This window comes from Trichomonas vaginalis, chromosome IV, assembly GCF_026262505.1.
Source record: "Trichomonas vaginalis G3 chromosome IV, whole genome shotgun sequence".
Taxonomy (NCBI): domain Eukaryota; phylum Parabasalia; order Trichomonadida; family Trichomonadidae; genus Trichomonas; species Trichomonas vaginalis.
The window spans coordinates 4175961-4199167 of record NC_067206.1 but is presented as its reverse complement, the minus strand read 5'-3'; the positions used below and the strand labels follow the sequence as shown (position 1 = coordinate 4199167).

The window sequence follows — 23207 nt, the reverse complement described above, 5'->3', positions numbered from 1 at the left end:
GTTAAAGCAATATCTGTTCTTGCACCTGGGTCAGCACTTTGGTTTCCAACTTCACCTGCAAAGTCTTTGACAGATATTTGGTGTATAGGGAACATAAGTGGAACTGCAATATATTTGGCAGCTAAAGCATTTGAAATATCTGGGTCCAACATATAGACTGCAAGTCTGCTTTCTATTCTCTTGCATTCAAACTTTTTCGCATGTGAACTTAACTGGGTCCCAAGCAGTTCCAGCAGCATTGAAATAATAGTTTACTTCAGTGTTGAGGTTTGAGAAACCAAAGTCTAAGTCAACTTTGTCTTTGCAAAAGTCGGCGAATGACGTTTGATTTGCTCCCTTTACGTCTGTAAGAGTGAATGGGTCTTGTGTTGGTGCAATGACTAAGTTATTTTTGCTTGGAGTAAGTTCGATAGAAATTTTTCCTGCCCAGTTTGGCAAGTATCTTAAAAACCTGAAGATGAGGAAAGATGACAAAGGAACTCTAAGTTTCAGTTTTACTTTGGTTACTGCTGCTGAGTTTGTCCAGAAAGGTTAACATAAACTCCTGGAACGTTAGGGTCAAGTCTTCTTATTTTCTCAATAGTTGCATACTGGTCTGTTTGTTCTCTAGCTTGTGGTTGTACTGAGTTTCTCAAAGCGAACCATTCATAGTTTGCCCATGTTACTGTTTGAACTAAGTCAGAGTTAGAATATATCTTATATCCCATGAAAACTTCTGGAGCATATTGGTATCCGACATAGAAAATTCCATTGCAACCTTTCTTGTCAGACAACTTGGCAGAAGGTTTTATTTCAATGTCTTGTTCCACGTATAAGAAAGAGTTGTCAATAGAAATTATATGAAACCTGTCGCAAGCAATATCTACTGTTGTTGAAGAACCTTCTCCAAACTCACCTACGTTTCCATAAGAAACAGCAGTTGTATATTCGTAAGTTCCAGGAACTATTTCTGACCTTCTAATGGCATTGTCGCATTCGTTATACCATTCGGAAACATTTCCATTCATAGCATCCAAAACTGTTGGCGTTATATTCTGAGCGGCGTACATTTCATATGAGGTAAAAATATAGAATAGTTGGATTTATATGTCATAATAGAACCCACTCCGACCAAGCTTTACTTTCTTCCTGACTGAGTTTTTAACTCTTCTTTTTCCTTCATTGCCCTCTGCTTGAAGTTGTTGCATCTTTGCATTATGTTCATCTAGTATGTTGCAAATTTCCCATGTCCTTTTTGCCTTTTGGCTCTGGTCGCCCATCTCAGGTAACCTATATCCTAGAAAGAGTTTGTCATAGTCTGTATTTGAGTCTTCGCGTATTGTTTGCATGACTCTTTCCTGAGTTTCTGGTTCAAGCTCTTCAAACAGAGCTTGTCCATATGGAATAAGCTCGTTTCCAAATATATGTTTTTGTAGCCATTCTGGTTTTCTTTCCATGTTACCAACTATATCTTTTGTGAATGGGAAAGCTTTTACCCAATCTTTCAGTCTTGCGTCGTTTATTTCTGTAGTTGGTTTTATTTTGTCAAGGAACATGTTTTTCAATACTAACATTTCATTTGGTACTGTCCATTTGAGTTTTCTTAAATATTCATCCCTTCTCGGTTCATTGTCTGCAAAGTAAGTTTTTATGACATTTTGTAAACTTTCGTTTGCAAGGTCATGTACAATAGGTTCTCTTCCTTCTCTGTCCCTAACTTTCTTTCTAAACTCTTCACCAAATATACCATCTCTATGGTTCTGTGTAGTTCTTTGAGATAAATGTTCTAGAACGTCAGGTGTTATATTTCCATCAGCCATGTTCATTTCATACTGGTTCAAAATATCTGCATCTTTCATATCTTTCAATGGCATTAAAGCCGCGCTGAAAATACCAGCTATATCTGGTTCACCATTGACTTCCATTGCGTCTACAACTTCTTGGAATTGAGGTTGTAAGTTTATGAACCACCTATCTGGATTAGCTTTATGACCCCATCTCATTGTAGTTCCATCGTCTGCAGAAACAAAAGTAGGTTTGTTTCCATCTTGGTTAGGTTCTGAATGAACTTTAAACAATGTTTCATTTCTATATGTTTTCTTGAAATTTAACCTTTTATTTTCACCGAGTTCATCCGAAGATTGAACGTTAAATGCTCGTAAGTAAAAAGGGTTGTTGTATTTGTGTACATTTTTTTTCAGTTCTTCCATTCTATGCTGATATTTTCATCTGATGTTGGAGTCTTTTGTATGTCGGCAAACATTTTTCGATATTCTTCTACTATGTCAGCCGAATTTTTTTTAGACTCTTGGAAATATTCCATATTCTCCGCATACTCTTGTTGAGGGTCAAGATTTTTCGGCTGTTCAAATCTTCATCTAGTTCTGTGAAGTTAGTTTCCAAAGGAGTGACTTGTTCGTTTCCTTCAGGCTCTTCTAGCTGTTGTTGCTGAACTATTTCTTCCATGTCTGGTTGTATCTGAACTTCTTCCTGTGGAGTTTCTTGTACCTCATCTGCTGGCATTTCATATATTCCGAGACCGTTTTCAACAATTTCCCTATCTACGTCATCCGCATTCATAAGCTTTTGTTCTTTCGTTCCGTCTCTATTTTTTACGCGTTTCATGACGAAAGTTGAATTGTCATTTAGCTCTGACATCAAATATCTCGGAGTAAATTCATCCATGTCATTTGGATGATATGCTATTAAATCATATCCCTTAGCGAGCTTGTATTTTCCAGGTTTGAGATTATATCCGTTTGGTGCTGAGCCATAAAGCTAAATAGGTTCGGGTCAGTATTTCCATCCTTGAACTTTCCAATAGCTTCTTTATATCTGTCACTAAAGTCAATACTATCTGGGAAACCACACTCTTCTTTAAGCATTTTTAAGAATTCTTGGTTTCCTTGTTCTCTACTTCTTTTATGTCCTTGCTCTGTTTGTGGTTGTTGTTGTGCTGGATTTTGAACTGTTGGTTGTTGTGTTGGGTTTGGTGCTGGTTGTGGAGGTGGTTGTTGTGTTGGATTTTGAACTGTTGGTTGTTGTGTTGGTTTTGGTGCATGCCTGTGTCTGTGTCCATGTGACGATGTAAATGTTCTAGGTAGTCCTGGTGCAGGTGCTTCTCTTGGAGGGTTTGGTGGTATATAAGTTCCACCAGCTGGCACATATGTTCCATCTGCAGCGTAATGTCCTACCTGACTTTTCGTTTTTAAGAAAGCATTTACTAGGTCTGTTTTGGTCTGTTGTAACTCTTTTTCTTGACTTTTCACAACAGTTGCTCTAACGGCGTCATAGGCACTTTGAACTGCCTGTCTTGTTGCTGCATCTGTTATTTTCGTCATATTTTGTGCTACTTCTCTTAACTCGTTGTCGAAACCTTCAGACTTCAGTTTCTTTCCAGATGAGAAGTCGTTCACTTGTTTCACCTTACTATGAAGAGCTTCGAAAGCGTTCTTAAAGTCAGCATTTGTTAAAGCTTCATTTGAACTGTCTTCATCCGCTTGTATTTTTGTCCTTATTGACCCTATAGTGGGCTGCTTTAGCGTTGGCTTGGGCATCTAACCAGTCATTGTTAGCTTTTATATATTCTGCGCTTTTCATTGCCTTTTGCATAGCCGCGTCGTTATTTTTACTTTCTTGTGCTAAGTTTTCATACTGTACGGTTTGGTTTTGCAACTGTAAAAGTTTTTCTGCCTTTACATTTGCTTCAACTTCTTTTTTATACTCATCGCTATCCATATATGTCTTCAGGGCTTTTTGTTTTATCTCTTCATCTTTCAGTATTTTATATTGAGTAGTATGGTTTTTCAAATTTATGACATCTTGTTCCATTTTTGCTACTTCTGTTGCTTTTTCTGACACTTTTTTCGCATATTCCTCTGTACTTAGTTCTTTCAGTTGTTCTTCTTTCTTCTTTTTCTCTACGTTTAACTCATTGAGTTTCTTTGTGTGTCTGTCATATTCTAGTTTCTTTTCGTTTTCACTTATTTGCTTCTGTATGTCTATGTTTGACTTTTTGACATCTGTTATTTGATTTTTGAGTGAACTCAAATTCATTTGACTTTGAGGGTTATAAGCTGTTCCGTCTGCAGCTCCACCATAGCCTGCCATTTTCGCTAAAAGTGCCGCTCTTAAACCTCCACTCTGTGCACCAACAACTCGGTTTAAAAGCATAGGATTGCTTGACATTTGTTGCAACATAGTGGGGTCATTCATCATTTGTTGTTGCAACTGTTGTTGTGGTGTCAGTTTTACTATTGGATGTTTCAATGCTCTCTTCCTCTTACGTATATTCTTACGTAGCTTACGTGGCATTTTAAGTGAAGTTAAAAAGCGGTTTTTGACAGATGTTTATATGACACTTTTTGTTCAGCACAAAAAACTACTCGGTCAACGGCGATGACTCTCAAAAACCGTTGTGCAAAAAGTTTTACCGTTGGACAAAAAAGCATATATAGAAAACAAAAAACGTTTATAGTTCATTCAATATTTGAGATGGAACGGTTTTCCAACGGTAACTATTAAATAAAATAAAAAAATAGAGGGGGTTACCGTTGACGAAAACGGTTCATCTCAAACTTTTCTATGAGTGGTCCGAAAAAAACAGTTTATTTTTGTCTAATGGAAGGAAGAAAAAGTGTCGCAAACAATTCGTCGACTACCTCTGCAGTTAAAGTTCCTACAACTTATGTCTCACCATTCTCAAAACCCTTACAACCTCCTATAATACCAAAGCAACTTCCTCATACAATTGCAAACAATTCGTCGACTACCTCTGCAGTTAAAGTTCCTACAACTTATGTCTCACCATTCTCAAAACCCTTACAACCTCCTATAATACCAAAGCAACTTCCTCATACAATTGCAAACAATTCGTCGACTACCTCTGCAGTTAAAGTTCCTACAACTTATGTCTCACCATTCTCAAAACCCTTACAACCTCCTATAATACCAAAGCAACTTCCTCATACAATTGCAAACAAATTGTCCAACAATTCAAGACATTCTACTCAAGAAAATACCATACAAACAAACGAAACAACAGATACAGTTGTACCAGACACAACAGGACAAGTTTTACAGTCTTCTCCAATTGCAAACCAATTGTCCAACAATTCAAGACAATCTACTCAAGAAAATACCATACAAACAAACGAAACAACAGATACAGTTGTACCAGACACAACAGGACAAGTTTTACAGTCTTCTCCAATTGCAAACCAATTGTCCAACAATTCAAGACAATCTACTCAAGAAAATACCATACAAACAAACGAAACAACAGAGGAACAACCAAGCGCGTCATCGATGACGACAAGGTCCCAGATGAGATACCTCGCGTTCGCGAAGCAATTTCAATCAGGAGATACAGAAAATACAGAAGAAAACACTACCATACCTGAACGTGTTCGCAGGCAATATGCTAAAAAAAGACTTCAACTCCTTGAAAAACTCAAAAACCAATGGGGAATTCAAGACGACACCGATTATTCGGAAGTGTTTCAGTCTGTTATGGATAGTTTGCAACCAGTTGAAAATGAAGTTAAAGACCCAGGTGTTCTCGTGGACTTGTTTGTTCAATACTTGCCTGTTACAGCAAACCTAATTGCACTACAAGCCATCGACCAATTTATTAGACTTTTCCCCAAAAATATGCAAACTTATTTGCGAAATGTGAAAATTGCTGAGTATGTCAGCATATATCCCAATACCTACAACTATCTCGAAGAATTGGATGAGTATGGGCAAAGGTCCTTTTACGTATACTTTTTTACCAAACCAGGACAGTCAAAACGGTTATATTGTATACAACCTTTACCAGAATTTCAAGACAATTTCCATGTCATATCCACTATAGCGTTAGATACACCAGAAAGAGTTCCATACGGTGGCAAAGTTAGTATTTCAAGCTTCCCGAAAGCTACCAAAGGACATCCTATAAAATTGGCAGAATTCACTAATTCAAATTGCCAATTCAAACAGGATGTTGAGTTTGTATTCTTACACGATACCACATTCATAATACAGACACCTCCAGATGGACTCTACAAAGTATTTATAGCTGGACACGTAGCACCAGATGACGAAGAAGAAGTCGAAGAAATCCTCACCTCAGAGAGCGAAGAAGAAGAAAATTTCCAAGACATTCAAGATTCAGAATATACCGAATAAAAACTTCATTTATACTAAACATCTTCAGGGCTAGAGGGCACGAAGTGCCTGGAAGCCCCACTACCCTTTTTTTTTTTTTTTTTTTTTTTAATGCTAAATCTAATGATTTAATTCGAAAGTTTATATAAAATTTTCATATGAGAGAGGGTCAAAGTTGCTATTTGTCACTTTTCCACAAGAATATAATGGGGAAAAAGTTATCATATAGTTGATCTCATTCACTGAGGTGAGAGATGCATGTAGTGTAATGGGATAAACAGTGGGATTGCTGCTCTAAGTCCTAGGTTCGAGACACATTGGCTTCATTTTTCTCTTTTTTATTGACGTAAACTATTCAATTTTTGTGTTATCCATTCAAATTTCAGAATTTTTTTTGCAGATTTCACGCTACATTCGAAGTTACCTTTTGTAACAACCACCACTGCCTACGAAAGACGAAAGTGTGTCACGATTTCACCCGGAAATCCGACGGTTGTTTAAGAGTAAGCACTTTTGGCACCTACTCGCTTGAAAATTAGTTTATCACAATTGATTCTAGAGAGTATATACCTCAGTCATAGAAAATATAAGATATGATCATATTCCAACTCCAATTCCCTGTTTTTTTATGAGTATCAAAAAAAAAACGATAAATTATATTTGGTCTTTCAATGATAAGACCCAGGAAAACCCATTCTCGGAATTTATTTGACAATTTCGTTTTATACATTACTATAGTACTTTTTATCATTCAATTAAATATACCTAACTCAATTCGTTATTCAGATTCTATAGTTTTTCCTTTTTTAAATATTCCGCAAACTACATTTAAAGGAATTCCGGATTCATCTATTATTGATGTAACAACAATAAGATGGAATAATTCCCCATACATTACTAATCATACATTTATTTTAAAAGATGATTTTCCATATGCAAAATTCGGAGCAGTTTACCAAGATACATGCAATATGAATAGCAATAGAATCTACCATCTTAAAAATTGCTTTGTTTCAGGAAGTACCGCGGTAATATACAACTGGACTGTTATTGAAAATCCAAATATAGATCCAGCAATTACTTTTATATATGAAGCAAAGCCAGGGAATATCATAGCTGAGTATGACACTGTTGTAGCCACTGGTCATTTTAGATGTAATATTTTTGGACATTTTATTGAAGACGCTCTTTCTCCATTAATGGAAATACCTAACGATGTAATAAAAAAATCAAAAATTATAACTCATGCAGAACAAAAATATATTGACGATTTTATACCTCGCCTTGGTCTGAAAGAACAATTTATTAATCTTAAACAAGATGAATGGGTATATGCTCGCGAACTTTACATCAACTTTCTTCCTAGAGTTTACATGGCACATGTCGGTCCGTGTTTCAGAAAACTTACAAAACTTGTGAGAGAAAAGTTTGGTTTGTTAAATGCAGTTCCATATAAGTATGTTATTACGAATCGCGCACATTATTTTAGAAATATTGCTAATTTCAAAGAAATTGTCAGGGCTGTAAAAGCAGAATATCCTAAAGTTAAATGGGAAACACACTATCAAGCTGAAGGAAAAATAGAAGATACAATAAAAATATATGGATTTGCAAAGATTTTATTCGGGCCAGTTGGAAGTAACTTCTTTAATAGCGTCTTCCTACACCCAACAACAATTTGCATAGTAGTTTATGCTAATGTCTTTGATCATACTACACCTGCAACAATTGGTTGTAACTTTTATAGACTTATTTTGTATTGTGAACCAAATGTACCTCAGTTCGAAATAGTTGATAATATATTCAATGTGACTCGAGCTCTTTTGGCTTTTAAGGTAGCTTTCTATGTTGAAGAACACAACCAATGGCCCGACATTCCAAATGGAGGTCTTTTTATATAATCACCAAATATATATATATATGTATATTGCAGTTGGAGTTAGTTGTAAATTCATTGATTAATGATGCCAATAAGAAATTCCAAATCCTGTATGCATTCTTTTTAAATATCAGTGATGTTTTTTGTTGTAAGGACCGTATTAATTCAATACAATTGTATTTATAAAGTTAAAAAGTATTTTTTGTTCATTTTCTCCTTTTATATCAATTATCAATTAAGAATTCAAATGAATGACTTCCATTTGATTTCGAGATGTATTTAAAAAAGCTCAAAATTTTTATCAATCTTATACCATTAGCCATTACAAACAATTATACATGATTTTTATTTAAATGATTATAACGAACATTATAAACAACAAGAAAATAAATATAATTAAATTCCAAGAACTTTGACCGAAAGTTTCCTCTGTCTTACGCTCAAAGTACTACGTCTCTCTCTCTTCTTTCTCTTCTTAATATCTTCTCCTTTAAGTATCATGAATTCGTCGAGTTTCTGCGATGTCCACTGTTCAAAAGTCTGAGAACTGAGTATTCCTTTGAAGAAAGGCTCTTGAGGCATCATCATTAAAAATAATTCTCTATTAAAAATTGTGGAAGAATCTTCTCTGTCAAGATCTGTAACAAAGAAAGAGTATATAAAGTCTGTTGTAACATTTTCCAATGGTGCTCGTAAAATTCTAACGATTCTGTTCACATTTTGAGATGTAAATAGATATTTATGTTTTAAGTGGGTAAGATATTCTGATTGGAATGCGTATAGATATTGCGGTTTGTTTTTTTCAGAAAATTCTTTCTTTAATTCTTTCGCGATATTTTCTGCATTTGGATAGTGAGGCATGTCTTCTCCTGTTTCAACTGTCTTTGTATCGAGATTTACGAATACTGTAGTATCTAAAAAGTCTAATTTTAAGAGTTTGTCGCTCGGTATCGTTCCAATTATATAAGGAGTAGGAGCTTGCAAGATATCGAGGTAATCATCTGTTTGCGGTAGCACTGGCATTACTATTCCGGAGTACTTCATAGGATCGATGAGGTGTACGAACGCTAAAACTGTTAATGAAACTTCTTCGAGGCAGGATCCGATTACGAGTATTTGATAATCTAAATATAAGGCAGACAAAACATCTAAAATCATTTTCGGTTCCAATATGGAACAAACTGTATCTAACGCTGTATATAAAATCGCGTAAGTGTCATCGTTTGTTTGAAAATGTAGTTTTAATTTATCTGTGATATCCATAGGATTCATTCCTGGTATGCACTTGTGATAAATGTGAATGAATCTTGAAAAATTTTCTGGAATTTGCAAAGTGCTATAATAGGCTATGGAATCCTTTACTTCCATATCTGGTATTGGAGGGCCTTGTGTTATAGGAAGGTCTTGTACTTCGCTGAGAACCTTAAATTTTGGAATTCCTCCGGTAATCAACAAAACTAAGTAAGTTAAGAATGAAAAGTGAGTAGAAAGAGTTGGTATTCTCGATAAAATTACAAAAGCAAATAACGTGTTTTTTGTTGATTTAGACATAAAGAAAGGTAAATCTGAAGAATTGGAATAAAACACTGCAGTAGTACCATATATTTCAGACTCTCCATATCTTAGAGCAAATGTAAATTCTTCTTGAATCACGTAATTACCAGATTTAACTTTTCTTCTGTTTGTACCGTATGGTAATGCATGCTCTATTATTTGTTTATGGTTTAATTCTGGGATTTGATATGGTGGGTATGCAATCAATACCTGCGGTGAATCTGATTGTGTTTTATTTGGGGAAATTCCAATTAAAAAGAATTGTTCAAAATTTTGAATTGCCAAAATACTACTCAACTCTGGGACAGATGTCGTTAGTGTTCTGTCGTAGTCTTTAAGGCTCCCAGAGAGAGGAGAATCTAGCATATGTTGAGTGTTAAAAAAATTCAAAATTGAAAAGTTTACAAAAAAACATAAAATTTACAAAAAATCTGACATCGTTTCCAATTGGGACTTTAATTTCTCAATTTCACCTTCAATGTCCTTATACTCTGTTTGAATCTTATCTTTCGATTGTTGAAGTTTCTGCCCATCAAGTGACATTTTTTGAATTTGGAATTCTAGCTCCTTGTTTTGATCAAGGAATGCTTGGAGTTTACTCAAGTATGATTTAATTATTTCGGGTTTTTCTCGAATTAAATTCTCTTTTGACGGATTATATGTGCTCAATTGGGTCATTTGCTGCAACAAATATTCGTATTGCATTTTTTGCTGTAATAATGCCTCCTCCACGGTCTTTCCTATCTCTAATCTTAATCTTCGTTCAAGAATATCCGGAGAATTATCAAAAAATAATACGGTAGAAGATTCTCGAAGAAATTGTGCATTAGGATCATCTGTTCCCGAAATATCTTGTGGTCGAGAAACTTGACGAATTGAACATTCTGAAGCTTCGGCTGCAAATTGCAACGAAAAAATTGTATCTTCAATTTGAGTTACATTTGGAGATATATTAATAATTATTGCAGCTTTAGCTTGCCTTTTCATGGGCTCAAATAGGTTCTTGAAAATGTGGGTTAGTTTTGATTCTCGATATGGAATTGGGATTTTTGTAGTAGTCTTTCCTTGCTCTTTCAAGCATCTAATGCATTTACCAAGAACCAGCATGCCTTTGTTAATGTTACAAGCCTCTTTGAATGATCCCACAGCTGAATTCATTACTGAAAGTCTTTCGGAGCCTGCAAGATCAACAATTGAAAGCCATGAATACCCTAGTAGTGTAGCAAGTTTGAGTCGGAAAATAGAATGAGATCTTGACGAATCTAAATTAAAATCTGTTGAACCTTTATGTCGAGCCTCAATACCTTTTTGAACAACTAATTGAATGTCTTCAACTGTAATAATTGGGATTTCAATACATCCCTTTATTTCAGTATCTCCCATCACATTGAAACCAATTGATAAAGATTCTTTTTTATCTGAGAGAAGATCATATATTCTTTCGTTATAAATTTCATTAAATGAGGCATATAACTTAGCGTTTTCTCTTTCATTCTCAATAATTGGAGGAACAATTTGATTTAGAACTCTGAATAGTAATCCAGGATCATCTTCATTGCCATTAATTGTGTACGTTTTTCCTGCATTTGTACTTCCGTAGCAAAATATGTGAACGTCGGATCCATTAATAAAATTGTCAAGTAAATCCTTTGCGACCATGTCGAATACTTGTTCTTGATTAGCATGCGAATTGAGAATTCCTCTGAATTTGAATGATTTATCAACACAAAAGTATGAAGAATTTTTGTGGTTTGGTGGTCGAATTGTGATTGTGTTATCATCAAGGGTTAAATCCATTGGACTTTCATCGTTTATCAATGGCCTTACACGAAGGTAAACTTTAATCTTGTCATCTTCATATTGTGTTAAATTCATTTCATTATTTGGAGTTTGATCTTTTGAATTTTCTTTTTTTGGTGATTTTTTGACTGTAGAAACTGCATGATTTGGGTTCATATTTTCTAGTCGATCATTTGGATGTCTTATAAACTTTTTGACTTTCATGTTTGAAAACTGGATTGTATTTATTAAACGTATTGTAATAAACAGAAATTCATCAAAAGTGACAGCTCTCAATTTTTTGACATTTGTAAATTCTAAATTGAATGAGAAAAATGAAATAATACTAAGCATAATACAATATTCTAGATTTAATTATAATTAGGAAAAAGTTAGTTTTGAGAGAACTTTTCATAGGCATATAGAATGAAATCTTCTGAAAAATAATATCATATAAACTCATATTATTTTCTAATATATTGTTCCATATTAAGTTCTGTCAAAATGTAAGCTATTCAATTCTATCGTCGGGGAAAGTATCACAAATCTATCAATTTTTTTGTAAAAGTATACAAAAACATATGGTGTTCAATTAGTTTATAATAATATAAATATTAAGATTATCCAAAATAAGAAAAACTAGGTTTTGAGAACACTTTTGAGATGATAATCAAAATATTTTGATTGAAAAATAATATATTATTTATCAGATATAGAATGGATTTTTTCAAATTTAAAAATTCTGAAAAATAAACAGTTTTGTAAAGTAAAAAATTTACCTCGTATTCCAAATGAATGGGTAAGATATATGTATGAAAAACTTGAAAGTGGTGAGTAAGGATGTCAATTCGGAAAATTGTTTTCATTTTAGGAGAATATAATTTTCCTTTTCGAAAATTTAAAAAGTGAGACGCGCAGGATTCGAACTTTTTTAAAAGTTGATTTAAATATATTCTAGTGTGGATTTCTAAGGAAATATCATATTTAAAATAAGAATATACTAGTCTAGGTGGTATAATTTTTTTTCGATAAATTTGAGAGCATGTACGTTTAGGACATCAAAAGTGTCAATTCGCTCAGCGAAAGCTGAGCTAGCTTCGTTCTCGAAAGAATAGGGAAGGAGTGAAAGAGAGTGATACAGATGTTGACACATTCATATCATTTCAACAAATTTTGATCAAATTGAAATTCAATGAAATTCAATTCACTTCATATCCTTCAGTCAGTACATTGACATCCTTCTACATCACAATGATAACTCGTGCATCAATAGTTCTACAACTAACTCAGAAAAAACAAGATTTTTCCTTCCAGCTTACAGCTTTTAAAAAGTTTCGATGATAAAAATCACTCTACTCTTGTTTATCGATATGTTGTGATAGTAGGTAAACGTATTCTTATCGATATTAATAAAATATTTTTACGAAAATCTGAACCAATTACAGAGTTATTCATAAAGTTTATGATAACTTGTAATTACTTCATCTTTGTTTTATATTTGAATAAACAATTTAATTTAATTTGCATAATTTTTTTTAGTTGAAAGACAGGAAACTTAGTTGAGTTTGTATTATTTTTATCGTTCAATTCATTGTATATGTGAGTGATCAGATATTTAAGATATTTAGAAAAAATTTATTAATTTGATTAACAAATTTTAATCAAAATAGCAAAAATCTATTTGATAGCTGTAAGCAAATAATAATTTCTATTTCAACCAAAATCACTTATTTTCATCTAAACGTATAAAATTGTCAATTTTATGAGAATAAATTTAAAATCTCATGAAATATAAAGGAGGAGTAATATTTCAATTTTCTTTTTTTTCTTTCTCTCAAATATTTTCTATTGGGAATTTTCTTGTTATCAAAAAATAATTTTAATATTTGTTTATTTCATTACATACAATAAAATTTTAAAAACTCTATTCTTCACAAGAAAATTTTTTTCCTTCATATGAAGAAACATTTTGTTCTCCATTTTGATGCTGAGTCTAAATCTCGATTTTTGAATTTTCTTCTTTCCAAATTTCTTTTTTCCAAATTAGAAGTTTAATTCAAATTTTCAATAGTTTATATATTCCCGAGTGAGTCGAGTTATCAGGTAGGATTCCGGACGGGACGTCTTAGATTTTCTCATTTTTAGGGATTTTTCTCTCAAAATATACAAAAATAGTAATACCAATACATGTGTCCAATATACTTTAAAACATCGTGATAAAATTCAAAACAGAAGATTTTCTTCTTCCAAATTTTTTTCAAAATCAAAAAAATGAGATAAAAAATATACGTTTGGAAAATTCATTTTTAGCATTTTAGGAATTTTCTCACTTTTCTTCCAAATTGACATCCTTATGGTGAGTTAACTTACGCAACAGTTTTGAAAAAAGTTCCATATTCTTATCAAAATGTTACAATTTTCAAACAAATTTCAAGAAATACTCTCAAAAAAGCATTCAAAGAAATCGGTGGTACACCAAAAATTAAAAGTGGTCCTCCACAAGAGGAATTAACTCCAGTGTAATAAACAGAAATTCATCAAAAGTGACAGCTCTCAATTTTTTGACATTTGTAAATTCTAAATTGAACGAGAAAAATGAAATAATACTAAGCATAATACAATATTCTAGATTTAATTATAATTAGGAAAAAGTTAGTTTTGAGAGAACTTTTCATAGGCATATAGAATGAAATCTTCTGAAAAATAATATCACATAAACTCATATTATTTTCTAATATATAACTATTTTATATAAAAATCAAATTCAATGATCTTAAAAGCGAAGGATAACCTCAAATTTACGATATAATGAGTGGGAATATAATGCTTATCTATCATAAAACCATATGAAATATCAATTTTTGCTTTACGCCTAATTTTTGACGACAATTAGCAAAAAATGTTAAATGTTAACACTCAGTCCATTTGAATATGAAAAATAAAATTGACTTTGATTAAATGTTTTTATTTATCATGCAATTCTTCTTGCGACCAAAGATTTGAATAAAAGTTCAAAAATAAGATAGCTTAAAAAATAATATACGGTAGTGTTTACTAATAGATAATAGTATATAAATTCTATTAAATGGATTTGATCCAAAAAAATATAAAATCAAAAATAATTGTTATAATTTAAATGAAGAAGTAATTTAAAACGATTTTATTTATGATCAAATTTTATATATTTTTGGATCAAATCCATTTTAATAGAATTTATATACTATTCATCTATTAGTAAACACTACCGTATATTATTTGGCAAACCCAAATTTTAGCTAAAAGTGACAGGGGAAAAAACGTTTAGTATTAAAAAAAAGACTGATGAGAGCTTCGTTCGAAATATAGAGGGAACTGAGAATGCGCAACCATTCTCAGGGAATATTGGATGCTATTCCCGTTCCCTCTGTATGGAAAATTGAGGTTTTCATGAGACTCTTAGAGAAAATTAAAATAAACTCACAACAGAGATGGATGGTATGTTATAAACTTGGTGGAAAGTATGAATGTTCTACGTTAAACCTCAATAATATTGAAACATTACTACATCAGCTCTTGAAGGAGAACTTTATATCAGAGATAGAAGCAAATGCTGCAGGTATTGTTGAAATGCACTATGACTTCTTCTTGACAAACATAAAGAATCTTACCGAAATAAAGATGTATGATTTAACAGAATATGAAGGCTTAACGATGTCAGATGTAAGAAAGGCAAACCAAAAGAGACCATATAGAGATGAAAGCACACTGACAAATGACCAGAAAGCCATTTTGGAAGCTCTTAAGCAACAGGAACCCAGCACATATAGAAAGCTTTTGGAAAGATAATGGTGAAAAGAAGTTTTATAAGAAGGAAGCGGTCAGTTCTGGAAGTATTTTGCACATTACCTATAAATCTTGAGCGCTACCAAATTTCAATGAATTGAACAAAAGAACTGCAGCACTTATGACAGAAGACAATTGTTTCGTTTATGCTTGCATTCAGGCTGGAGTAGATGGTGAGACTATTGACCACATGAGAGAAGTCATTCGTGTTAGAGACTTTCCTCAAAGTAAAGTACAAGAAATTTCTGATGCAACAGGTATAGCATTTAATGTTACCATTGGTTATTTCAATGACTCAAGACATAATGAAATAAAGAGATACATACCAAAAGAATGTGAAACTGTTCGAACTATTGACTTACTTCTTGTTGAAGACCACTACTGTTAAATGAAAGATTACCAATGACAACATATTTCATTCGCAACTATATAGAAATCTTGAAGGAGTGTGGTGGAATGAACATTGAGAAACAGATGAAGATTTATACAAAGAGAGAAGATAAATATGTAGTTCGTTATGATAGAACAACACCGTTATGGGATGTTATGAAAACATTGTGGGAGTGCAAATATTTCGAACCTATTTCTTATGGAGAACTTTTCACATATACTACTGACTTATATAAACAGAACCTTGCACCATTTAAAGACTTGTCATATGCTCCAAAGTATTGTGTACAACTGAAGAAGAAAGCCGAGTCAAAAGAAGTAATAAAAATAAGTGCAAGTTCATTCCTGAGCACGTTTTCTTTGCTGACTTTGAGTGCAGTACCGATGGCTTTTCATAAAGCTTTTAACATATGTTATGACAGTGAAGATGGTTCAGTGAGTGAAAGATTTGGGGTCAGAATGTGCAACAGAATTTTTGGAACGACTTCTGACAAGAGTTTAATATATTTCCATAACCTCAGTTATGACATAAACTTCATCTTAAGACACATGACAGAAGTGAAAGAAACTCCCATCATTAAAGGTTCACGAACAATGCAAATAACTGGCTTATATAAAGGAAGGGCAATTATTATAAAAGACTCTTACAGTGTTATAAATAAGAAGCTTAAACTATTTCCTCGTATGTTTAACTTACAAACAGGACCGAAAGAAGTATTTCATACAACTACTACAGCAGTGTTTTGTTAGCAAATGACAACAGAACTGGTGTCATTTCTGAAGCATGTAAGTTTGTAAAAGATATTGAAACATTCATGAAAAACATAGATTCTATCATAAGACAAATTACGGAAAGTGAACTCAAACAAAAAGTGACACAATGCATTTGCCAACCAAATAACTTTACAAAGCAAAAACTTAAATTACTTGTCAAGCTTACTATTCTTATTTTAACAATTAAAAAATTAAATTTTATTTTTTATTTAAAAAAATCATCTTATATCATCTGATATATATATATAACAGCATTAATATTTCAATGATTCACAAATCAACTTTTTCATTATTTTAAATAATTATAGAATATATACCGACTTTTTGTACATAAATTTTTTAGATTCAATAATGATTTACGGTTTTTTTTCAAAACTTATAATTTTCAAATGAGTGGTAGAATCTTCGTTTTAATTGATTTAGAATGGTTAAATCAAGCTAATCAACAATTTCAAAGCGGTTTAACGTCGAAACCGTTCTCCAAAATGTCCCTTTAACAGATGGAAGAATTCTTCCCACAATATCACATAAAACTTTTAAAACGCTCTTAATTTCAATCAAATTGAAATTCCAAAATTACGTACAGGTCCAAAACCAAAAGATCACCACAAGAATTAATAAATACTGTCCAAAATTTAACATAATAAAGTTCAAAAAATAGGAATTTCCAGGGCTTTCGGCCGAATTATAACAGATCGTCAAATGATACTTGAATCGCAAATGCAAATCAACAAAATATTCAAATTCATTTTCCAATTCCACATTTGTCTCAACGGAATCAAAATTCAGAGTTTGATTACAGTTCTCCTGACATTTCAAGTTCATCTGAACAGTTTATCATCAGAAATCTCTTCAAATTCCGACGATTCATCAGCCGAAGAATTATTTTCATCAAGTCCAAATTCAATTGATACAGAATCGGATATAAATTCAGAAGATGACCCATATTCAATACGCACAAATACTTCAACATTTGAAAAACTACAGATTATTTTGACCGTAAATTATTGAACATTCAATTTTCCGAAAGAACTGTTAATAAATGTTTCAAACTTCTCAATCTTGCACAACCGCCAAAAATTCAAAGGCAAAAGGTCAACAAAAACGAAGCTTTTTACGTTAATGAAATATGGCATGTAGATATTCACTTTTTAAATCATCGCCAAGGTGAATATCTATATGCCGTTATTGACGATAAATCACGAAAAATTTTGGCTTGGTCACATCTCGAAACTAAAGAAGCGGCACAAACAAGTCGTGTCATTCAACAATGTTTCGATGTATATGGAAACCGTTTGCCATATGGAGTGACAATGGGCTTGAAAACTACGGTGTTTTCAAAATTTATTAAAAAATGCAAACGTCGAATCAATCACGATAATACCACACTGCCCTTCCATGAATGGCAAAATCGAAAGATTTTGGCAGAATATTCAAGTTGATGAGGTAGCTTGGGATCAAATTCAAAATTTAATCGAAATTATAACGCAACACCACATAACAGTTAAAAAAAATCCAGAAATACATACCTGGTTTACACCAAACAAATTTTATGATATCAGCGAAAAATATGATACCACCAAAGACCCCTTTGGAAAGTTGATGGAGAAATTAAGGATTTGAGGATTTCTCTTCAACATTTCCGCGAGAGGAGAGCCAATCAAGAAAATTAATTCGGTAATATTTTAAAATCGAAAATAAAATCTATATTTTTAACCAAATTAACAATATCGATTACATCTTCTTACTAAGCTCAGTCAGATTAATAAGAATAAACACTTACTTTTTAAAACATTTACATATTTTTTTTCTTCGTTACAGAGATACGCAAGTTGCAGAAGAAGCAGCAACTGTAGTACAGTAATTTGACACTCCGAAATCGAACATTAGTGACTTTGAGTAGATTTTTGAATTTTAATATAGATCTTGATTTTTAATAACCATCATAGCAAGAGCTAGTTGGTGAATGGTATCCGCGAATTTCGGCTTGAAAGTTGGGAAACTTTGTCCGAATGTTAAACTATTCGGACAAAGTTTCCCCGCTGTTTGCGAAAGGAATTGTTGGCTATGATGTACTGATTCATGATCAGTGCATCATAGCCAACAATTCCTTATACAAAGTTCAAAAACTTGGGTGCAATCAGAACTGATTGCACCCAAGTTTTGAACTTTCTCGAGGGAATGAAAGGGTAAGAGGTATACATTATGAATATATACCTCTTACCCTTCATTCCTCTCTGACAGCGGGAAACTTTGTCTGAATGTTAAACTATTCAGACAAAGTTTCCCGCTGTTTGCGAAGGAATTGTTGGCTATGATGTACTGATTTCATGATCAGTGCATCATAGCCAACAATTCCTTATACAAAGTTCAAAAACTTGGGTGCAATCAGAACTGATTGCCACCAAGTTTTTTGAACTTTCTCGAGGAATGAAAGGGTAAGAGGTATACATTATGAATATATACCTCTTACCCTTCCATTCCCTCTCTGACAGCGGGAACTTTGTCTGAATGTTAAACTATTCAGACAAAGTTTCCCGCTGTTTTGGGAAGGAATGTTGTTGGCTATGATGTACTGATTCATGATCAGTACAATCATAGCCAACAATTCCTTATACAAAGTTCAAAAACTTGGGTGCAATAGAACTGATTGCACCCAAGTTTTTGAACTTTCTCGAGGGAATGAAAGGGTAAGAGGTATACATTTATGAATATATATCCTCTTACCCTTCATTCCCTCTCTGACAGCGGGAAACTTTGTCTGAATGTTAAACTATTCAGACAAAGTTTCCCGCTGTTTGCGAAGGAATTGTTGGCTATGATGTACTGATTCATGATCAGTGCATCATAGCCAACATTCCTTATACAAAGTTCAAACTTGGGTGCAATCAGAACTGATTGACCCCAAGTTTTTGAACTTTCTCGAGGGAATGAAAGGGTAAGAGGTACATTATAATAATATATACTCTTACCCTTCCATTCCTTCTCTGACAGCGGGAAACTTTGTCTGAATGTTAAACTATTCGGACAAAGTTTCCCGCTGTTTGCGAAGGAATTGTTGGCTATGATGTACTGATTCATGATCAGTGCATCATAGCCAACAATTCCTATACAAAGTTCAAAAACTTGGTGCAATCAGAACTGATTGCACCCAAGTTTTTGAACTTTCTCGAGGGAATGAAAGGGTAAGAGGTATACATTATGAATATATACCTCTTACCCTTCCATTCCCTCTCTGACAGCGGGAAACTTTGTCTGAATGTTAAAACTATTCAGACAAAGTTTCCCGCTGTTTGCGAAGAATTGTTGGCTATGATGTACTGATTCATGATCAGTGCATCATAGCCAACAATTCCTTATACAAAGTTCAAAAACTTGGGTGCAATCAGAACTGATTGCACCCAAGTTTTTGAACTTTCTCGAGGGAATGAAAGGGTAAGAGGTATACATTATGAATTAATACCTCTTACCCTTCCATTCCTCTCTGACAGCGGGAAACTTTGTCTGAATGTTAAACTATTCGGACAAAGTTTCCCGCTGTTTGCGAAGGAATTGTTGGCTATGATGTACTGATTCATGATCAGTGCATCATAGCCAACAATTCCTTATACAAAGTTCAAAAACTTGGGTGCAATCAGAACTGATTGCACCCAAGTTTTTGAACTTTTTCGAGGGAATGAAAGGGTAAGAGGTATACATTATGAATATATACTCTTACCCTTCCATTCCCTCTCTGACAGCGGGAAACTTTGTCTGAATGTTAAACTATTAAGACAAAGTTTCCCGCTGTTTGCGAAGGAATTGTTGGCTATGATGTACTGATTCATGTCATGCATCATAGCCAACAATTCCTTATACAAAGTTCAAAAACTTGGGTGCAATCAGAACTGATTGCACCCAAGTTTTTGAACTTTCTCGAGGGAATGAAAGGGTAAGAGGTATACATTATGAATATATACCTCTTACCCTTCCATTCCCTCTCTGACAGCGGGAAACTTTGTTCTGAATGTTAAACTATTCAGACAAAGTTTCCCGCTGTTTGCGAAGGAATTGTTGGCTATGATGTACTGATTCATGATCAGTGCATCATAGCCAACAATTCCTTATACAAAGTTCAAAAACTTGGGTGCAATCAGAACTGATTGCACCCAAGTTTTTGAACTTTCTCGAGGGAATGAAAGGGTAGAGGTATACATTATGAATATATACCTCTTACCCTTCCATTCCCTCTCTGACAGCGGGAAACTTTGTCTGAATGTTAAACTATTCAGACAAAGTTTCCGCTGTTTGCGAAGGAATTGTTGGCTATGATGTACTGATTCATGATCAGTGCATCATAGCCAACAATTCCTTATACAAAGTTCAAAAACTTGGGTGCAATCAGAACTGATTGCACCCAAGTTTTTGAACTTTCTCGAGGGAATGAAAGGGTAAGAGGTATAATTATGAATATATACCTCTTACCTTCCATTCCCTCTCTGACAGCGGGAAACTTTGTCTGAATGTTAAACTATTTCAGACAAAGTTTCCCGCTGTTTGCGAAGGAATTGTTGGCTATGATGTACTGATTCATGATCAGTGCATCATAGCCAACAATTCCTTATACAAAGTTCAAAAACTTGGTGCAATCAGAACTGATTGCACAAGTTTTTGAACTTTCTCGAGGGAATGAAAGGGTAAGAGGTATACATTATGAATATATACCTCTTACCTTCATTCCCTCTCTGACAGCGGGAAACTTTGTCTGAAGTGTTAAACTATTCAGACAAAGTTTCCCGCTGTTTTGCGAAGGAATTGTTGGCTATGATGTCTGATTCATGATCAGTGGCATCATAGCCAACAATTCCTTATACAAAGTTCAAAAACTTGGGTGCAATCAGAACTGATTGCACCCAAGTTTTTTGAACTTTCTCGAGGGAATAGAAGGGTAAAGAGGTATACATTATGAATATATACCTCTTACCTTCCATTCCCTCTCTGACAGCGGGAAACTTTGTCTGAATGTTAAACTATTCAAGACAAGTTTCCTGTTTGCGAAAGGAATTGTTGGCTATGATGTACTGATTCATGATCAGTGCATCATAGCCAACAATTCTTAATCAAAGTTCAAAAACTTGGGTGCAATCAGAACTGTTGCACCCAAGTTTTTGAACTTTCTCGAGGGAATGAAAGGGTAAGAGGTATACATTATGAATATATACCTCTTACCCTTCCATTCCCTCTCTGACAGCGGGAAACTTGTCTGAATGTTAAACTATTTCAGACAAAGTTTCCCGCTGTTTGCGAAGGAATTGTTGGCTATGATGTACTGATTCATGATCAGTGCATCATAGCAACAATTCCTTATACAAAGTTCAAAAACTTGGGTGCAATCAGAACTGATTGCACCCAAGTTTTTGAACTTTCTCGAGGGAATGAAAGGGTAAGAGGTATACATTATGAATATATACCTCTTACCCTTCCATTCCTCTCTGACAGCGGGAAACTTTGTCTGAATGTTAAACTATTCAGCAAAGTTTCGCTGTTTGCGAAGGAATTGTTGGCTATGATGTACTGATTCATGATCAGTGCTATCATAGCCAACAATTCCTTATAACAAGTTCAAAAACTTGGGTGCAATCAGAACTGATTGCACCCAAGTTTTTGAACTTTCTCGAGGGAATGAAGGGTAAGAGGTATACATTATGAATATATACCTCTTACCCTTCCATTCCCTCTCTGACAGCGGGAAACTTTGGTCTGAATGTTAAACTATTCGGACAAAGTTTCCCGCTTGTTTGCTGAAGGAATTGTTGGCTATGATGTACTGATTCATGATCAGTGCATCATAGCCAACAATTCCTTATACAAAGTTCAAAAAACTTGGGTGCAATCAGAACTGATTGCACCCAAGTTTTTGAACTTTCTCGAGGGAATGAAAGGGTAAGAGGTATACATTATGAAATATACTCTTCCCTTCATTCCCTCTCTGACAGCGGGAAACTTTGTCTGAATGTTAAACTATTCAGACAAAGTTTCCCGCTGTTTGCGAAGGAATTGTTGGCTATGATGTACTGATTCATGATCAGTGCATCATAGCCAACAATTCCTTATACAAAGTTAAAAACTTGGGTGCAATCAGAACTGATTGCACCCAAGTTTTTGAACTTTCTTCGAGGGATGAAAGGGTAAGAGGTATACATTATGAATATATACCTCTTCACCCTTCCATTCCCTCTCTGACAGCGGGAAACTTTGTCTGAATGTTAAACTATTCAGACAAAGTTTCCCGCTGTTTGCGAAGGAATTGTTGGCTATGATGTACTGATTCATGATCAGTGCATCATAGCCAACAATTCCTTATACAAAGTTTCAAAAACTTGGGTGCAATCAGAACTGATTGCACCCAAGTTTTGAACTTTCTCGAGGGAATGAAAGGGTAAGAGGTATACATTATGATATATACCTCTTACCCTTCCATTCCCTCTCTGACAGCGGGAAACTTTGTCTGAATGTTAAACTATTCAGACAAAGTTTCCGCTGTTTGCGAAGGAATTGTTGGCTATGATGTACTGTATTCATGATCAGTGCATCATAGCCAACAATTCTCTTATACAAAGTTCAAAAACTTGGGTGCATTCAGAACTGATTGCACCCAAGTTTTTGAACTTTCTCGAGGGAATGAAAGGGTAAGAGGTATACTATTGAATATATACCTCTTACCCTTCCATTCCCTCTCTGACAGCGGGAAACTTTGTCTGAATGTTAAACTATTCAGACAAAGTTTCCGCTGTTTGCGAAGGAATTGTTGGCTATGATGTACTGTTCATGATCAGTGCATCATAGCAACAATTCCTTATACAAAGTTCAAAAACTTGGGTGCAATCAGAACTGATTGCAC

General features: G+C 34.0%; 4 protein-coding genes and 2 pseudogenes across 6 annotated transcripts, besides 34 other annotated features; 1 reads left to right on the top strand and 5 right to left on the bottom strand.

The window, feature by feature from the left end:
* Positions 1-6239: part of a mobile genetic element that runs on past the window's edge.
* On the bottom strand, positions 1118-1982 carry TVAGG3_0027020 (annotated as a pseudogene). Its single transcript has one exon. A coding segment is annotated over exon 1 (865 nt).
* Positions 2867-3058, bottom strand: TVAGG3_0027010 (protein of unknown function, DUF4106 family; the record flags this gene model as incomplete). The annotated part of the gene is made up of 1 exon (XM_051220309.1): positions 2867-3058. The coding sequence occupies one exon, from the start codon at positions 3056-3058 to the stop codon at positions 2867-2869; it is 192 nt and encodes a 63-aa protein (XP_051105295.1).
* TVAGG3_0027000 lies at positions 3503-4293 on the bottom strand (annotated as a pseudogene). Its single transcript has one exon. A coding segment is annotated over exon 1 (791 nt).
* Positions 6145-6239: a terminal%2Cinverted (terminal inverted repeat of Maverick-3 transposon ID:TVAGG3_0026990).
* Positions 6240-6802: 563 nt separating this feature from the next.
* TVAGG3_0026980 (glycosyltransferase family) lies at positions 6803-8368 on the top strand (the record flags this gene model as incomplete). Its single annotated transcript, XM_001299537.1, has 1 exon — positions 7101-8030. The coding sequence occupies one exon, from the start codon at positions 7101-7103 to the stop codon at positions 8028-8030; it is 930 nt and encodes a 309-aa protein (XP_001299538.1).
* Positions 8369-8404: 36 nt separating this feature from the next.
* TVAGG3_0026970 (Rab guanyl-nucleotide exchange factor protein) lies at positions 8405-9928 on the bottom strand (the record flags this gene model as incomplete). The annotated part of the gene is made up of 1 exon (XM_001299536.1): positions 8405-9928. One exon carries the CDS (start codon positions 9926-9928, stop codon positions 8405-8407), a length of 1524 nt encoding a protein of 507 aa, XP_001299537.1.
* Positions 9929-9982: 54 nt separating this feature from the next.
* Positions 9983-11518, bottom strand: TVAGG3_0026960 (microtubule motor protein; the record flags this gene model as incomplete). The annotated part of the gene is made up of 1 exon (XM_001299535.1): positions 9983-11518. The coding sequence occupies one exon, from the start codon at positions 11516-11518 to the stop codon at positions 9983-9985; it is 1536 nt and encodes a 511-aa protein (XP_001299536.1).
* Positions 11519-11601: 83 nt separating this feature from the next.
* Positions 11602-11638: a mobile genetic element.
* Positions 11602-11638: a terminal%2Cinverted (terminal inverted repeat of Banshee-A3 transposon ID:TVAGG3_0026950).
* A 182-nt stretch (positions 11639-11820) lies between these two features.
* Positions 11821-11862: a mobile genetic element.
* Positions 11821-11862: a terminal%2Cinverted (terminal inverted repeat of ISTv3 transposon ID:TVAGG3_0026940).
* Positions 11863-13861: 1999 nt separating this feature from the next.
* Positions 13862-13898: a mobile genetic element.
* Positions 13862-13898: a terminal%2Cinverted (terminal inverted repeat of Banshee-A3 transposon ID:TVAGG3_0026930).
* A 700-nt stretch (positions 13899-14598) lies between these two features.
* Positions 14599-14628: a terminal%2Cinverted (terminal inverted repeat of MuDR-3_TvMULE3 transposon ID:TVAGG3_0026920).
* Positions 14599-14768: a mobile genetic element.
* Positions 14759-16389: a mobile genetic element.
* Positions 16390-16717: 328 nt separating this feature from the next.
* Positions 16718-17997: a mobile genetic element.
* A 10-nt stretch (positions 17998-18007) lies between these two features.
* Positions 18008-18041: a mobile genetic element.
* Positions 18008-18041: a terminal%2Cinverted (terminal inverted repeat of LTR63 transposon ID:TVAGG3_0026890).
* Positions 18042-18323: 282 nt separating this feature from the next.
* Positions 18324-18390: a mobile genetic element.
* A 158-nt stretch (positions 18391-18548) lies between these two features.
* Positions 18549-18637: a mobile genetic element.
* A 160-nt stretch (positions 18638-18797) lies between these two features.
* Positions 18798-18871: a mobile genetic element.
* Positions 18872-19051: 180 nt separating this feature from the next.
* Positions 19052-19141: a mobile genetic element.
* A 155-nt stretch (positions 19142-19296) lies between these two features.
* Positions 19297-19387: a mobile genetic element.
* A 157-nt stretch (positions 19388-19544) lies between these two features.
* Positions 19545-19635: a mobile genetic element.
* A 159-nt stretch (positions 19636-19794) lies between these two features.
* Positions 19795-19884: a mobile genetic element.
* Positions 19885-20042: 158 nt separating this feature from the next.
* Positions 20043-20133: a mobile genetic element.
* Positions 20134-20290: 157 nt separating this feature from the next.
* Positions 20291-20382: a mobile genetic element.
* A 158-nt stretch (positions 20383-20540) lies between these two features.
* Positions 20541-20630: a mobile genetic element.
* Positions 20631-20790: 160 nt separating this feature from the next.
* Positions 20791-20879: a mobile genetic element.
* A 158-nt stretch (positions 20880-21037) lies between these two features.
* Positions 21038-21126: a mobile genetic element.
* Positions 21127-21289: 163 nt separating this feature from the next.
* Positions 21290-21375: a mobile genetic element.
* Positions 21376-21532: 157 nt separating this feature from the next.
* Positions 21533-21623: a mobile genetic element.
* A 158-nt stretch (positions 21624-21781) lies between these two features.
* Positions 21782-21868: a mobile genetic element.
* A 159-nt stretch (positions 21869-22027) lies between these two features.
* Positions 22028-22121: a mobile genetic element.
* A 159-nt stretch (positions 22122-22280) lies between these two features.
* Positions 22281-22368: a mobile genetic element.
* A 160-nt stretch (positions 22369-22528) lies between these two features.
* Positions 22529-22618: a mobile genetic element.
* Positions 22619-22776: 158 nt separating this feature from the next.
* Positions 22777-22866: a mobile genetic element.
* Positions 22867-23026: 160 nt separating this feature from the next.
* Positions 23027-23116: a mobile genetic element.
* Positions 23117-23207: the final 91 nt, after the last annotated feature.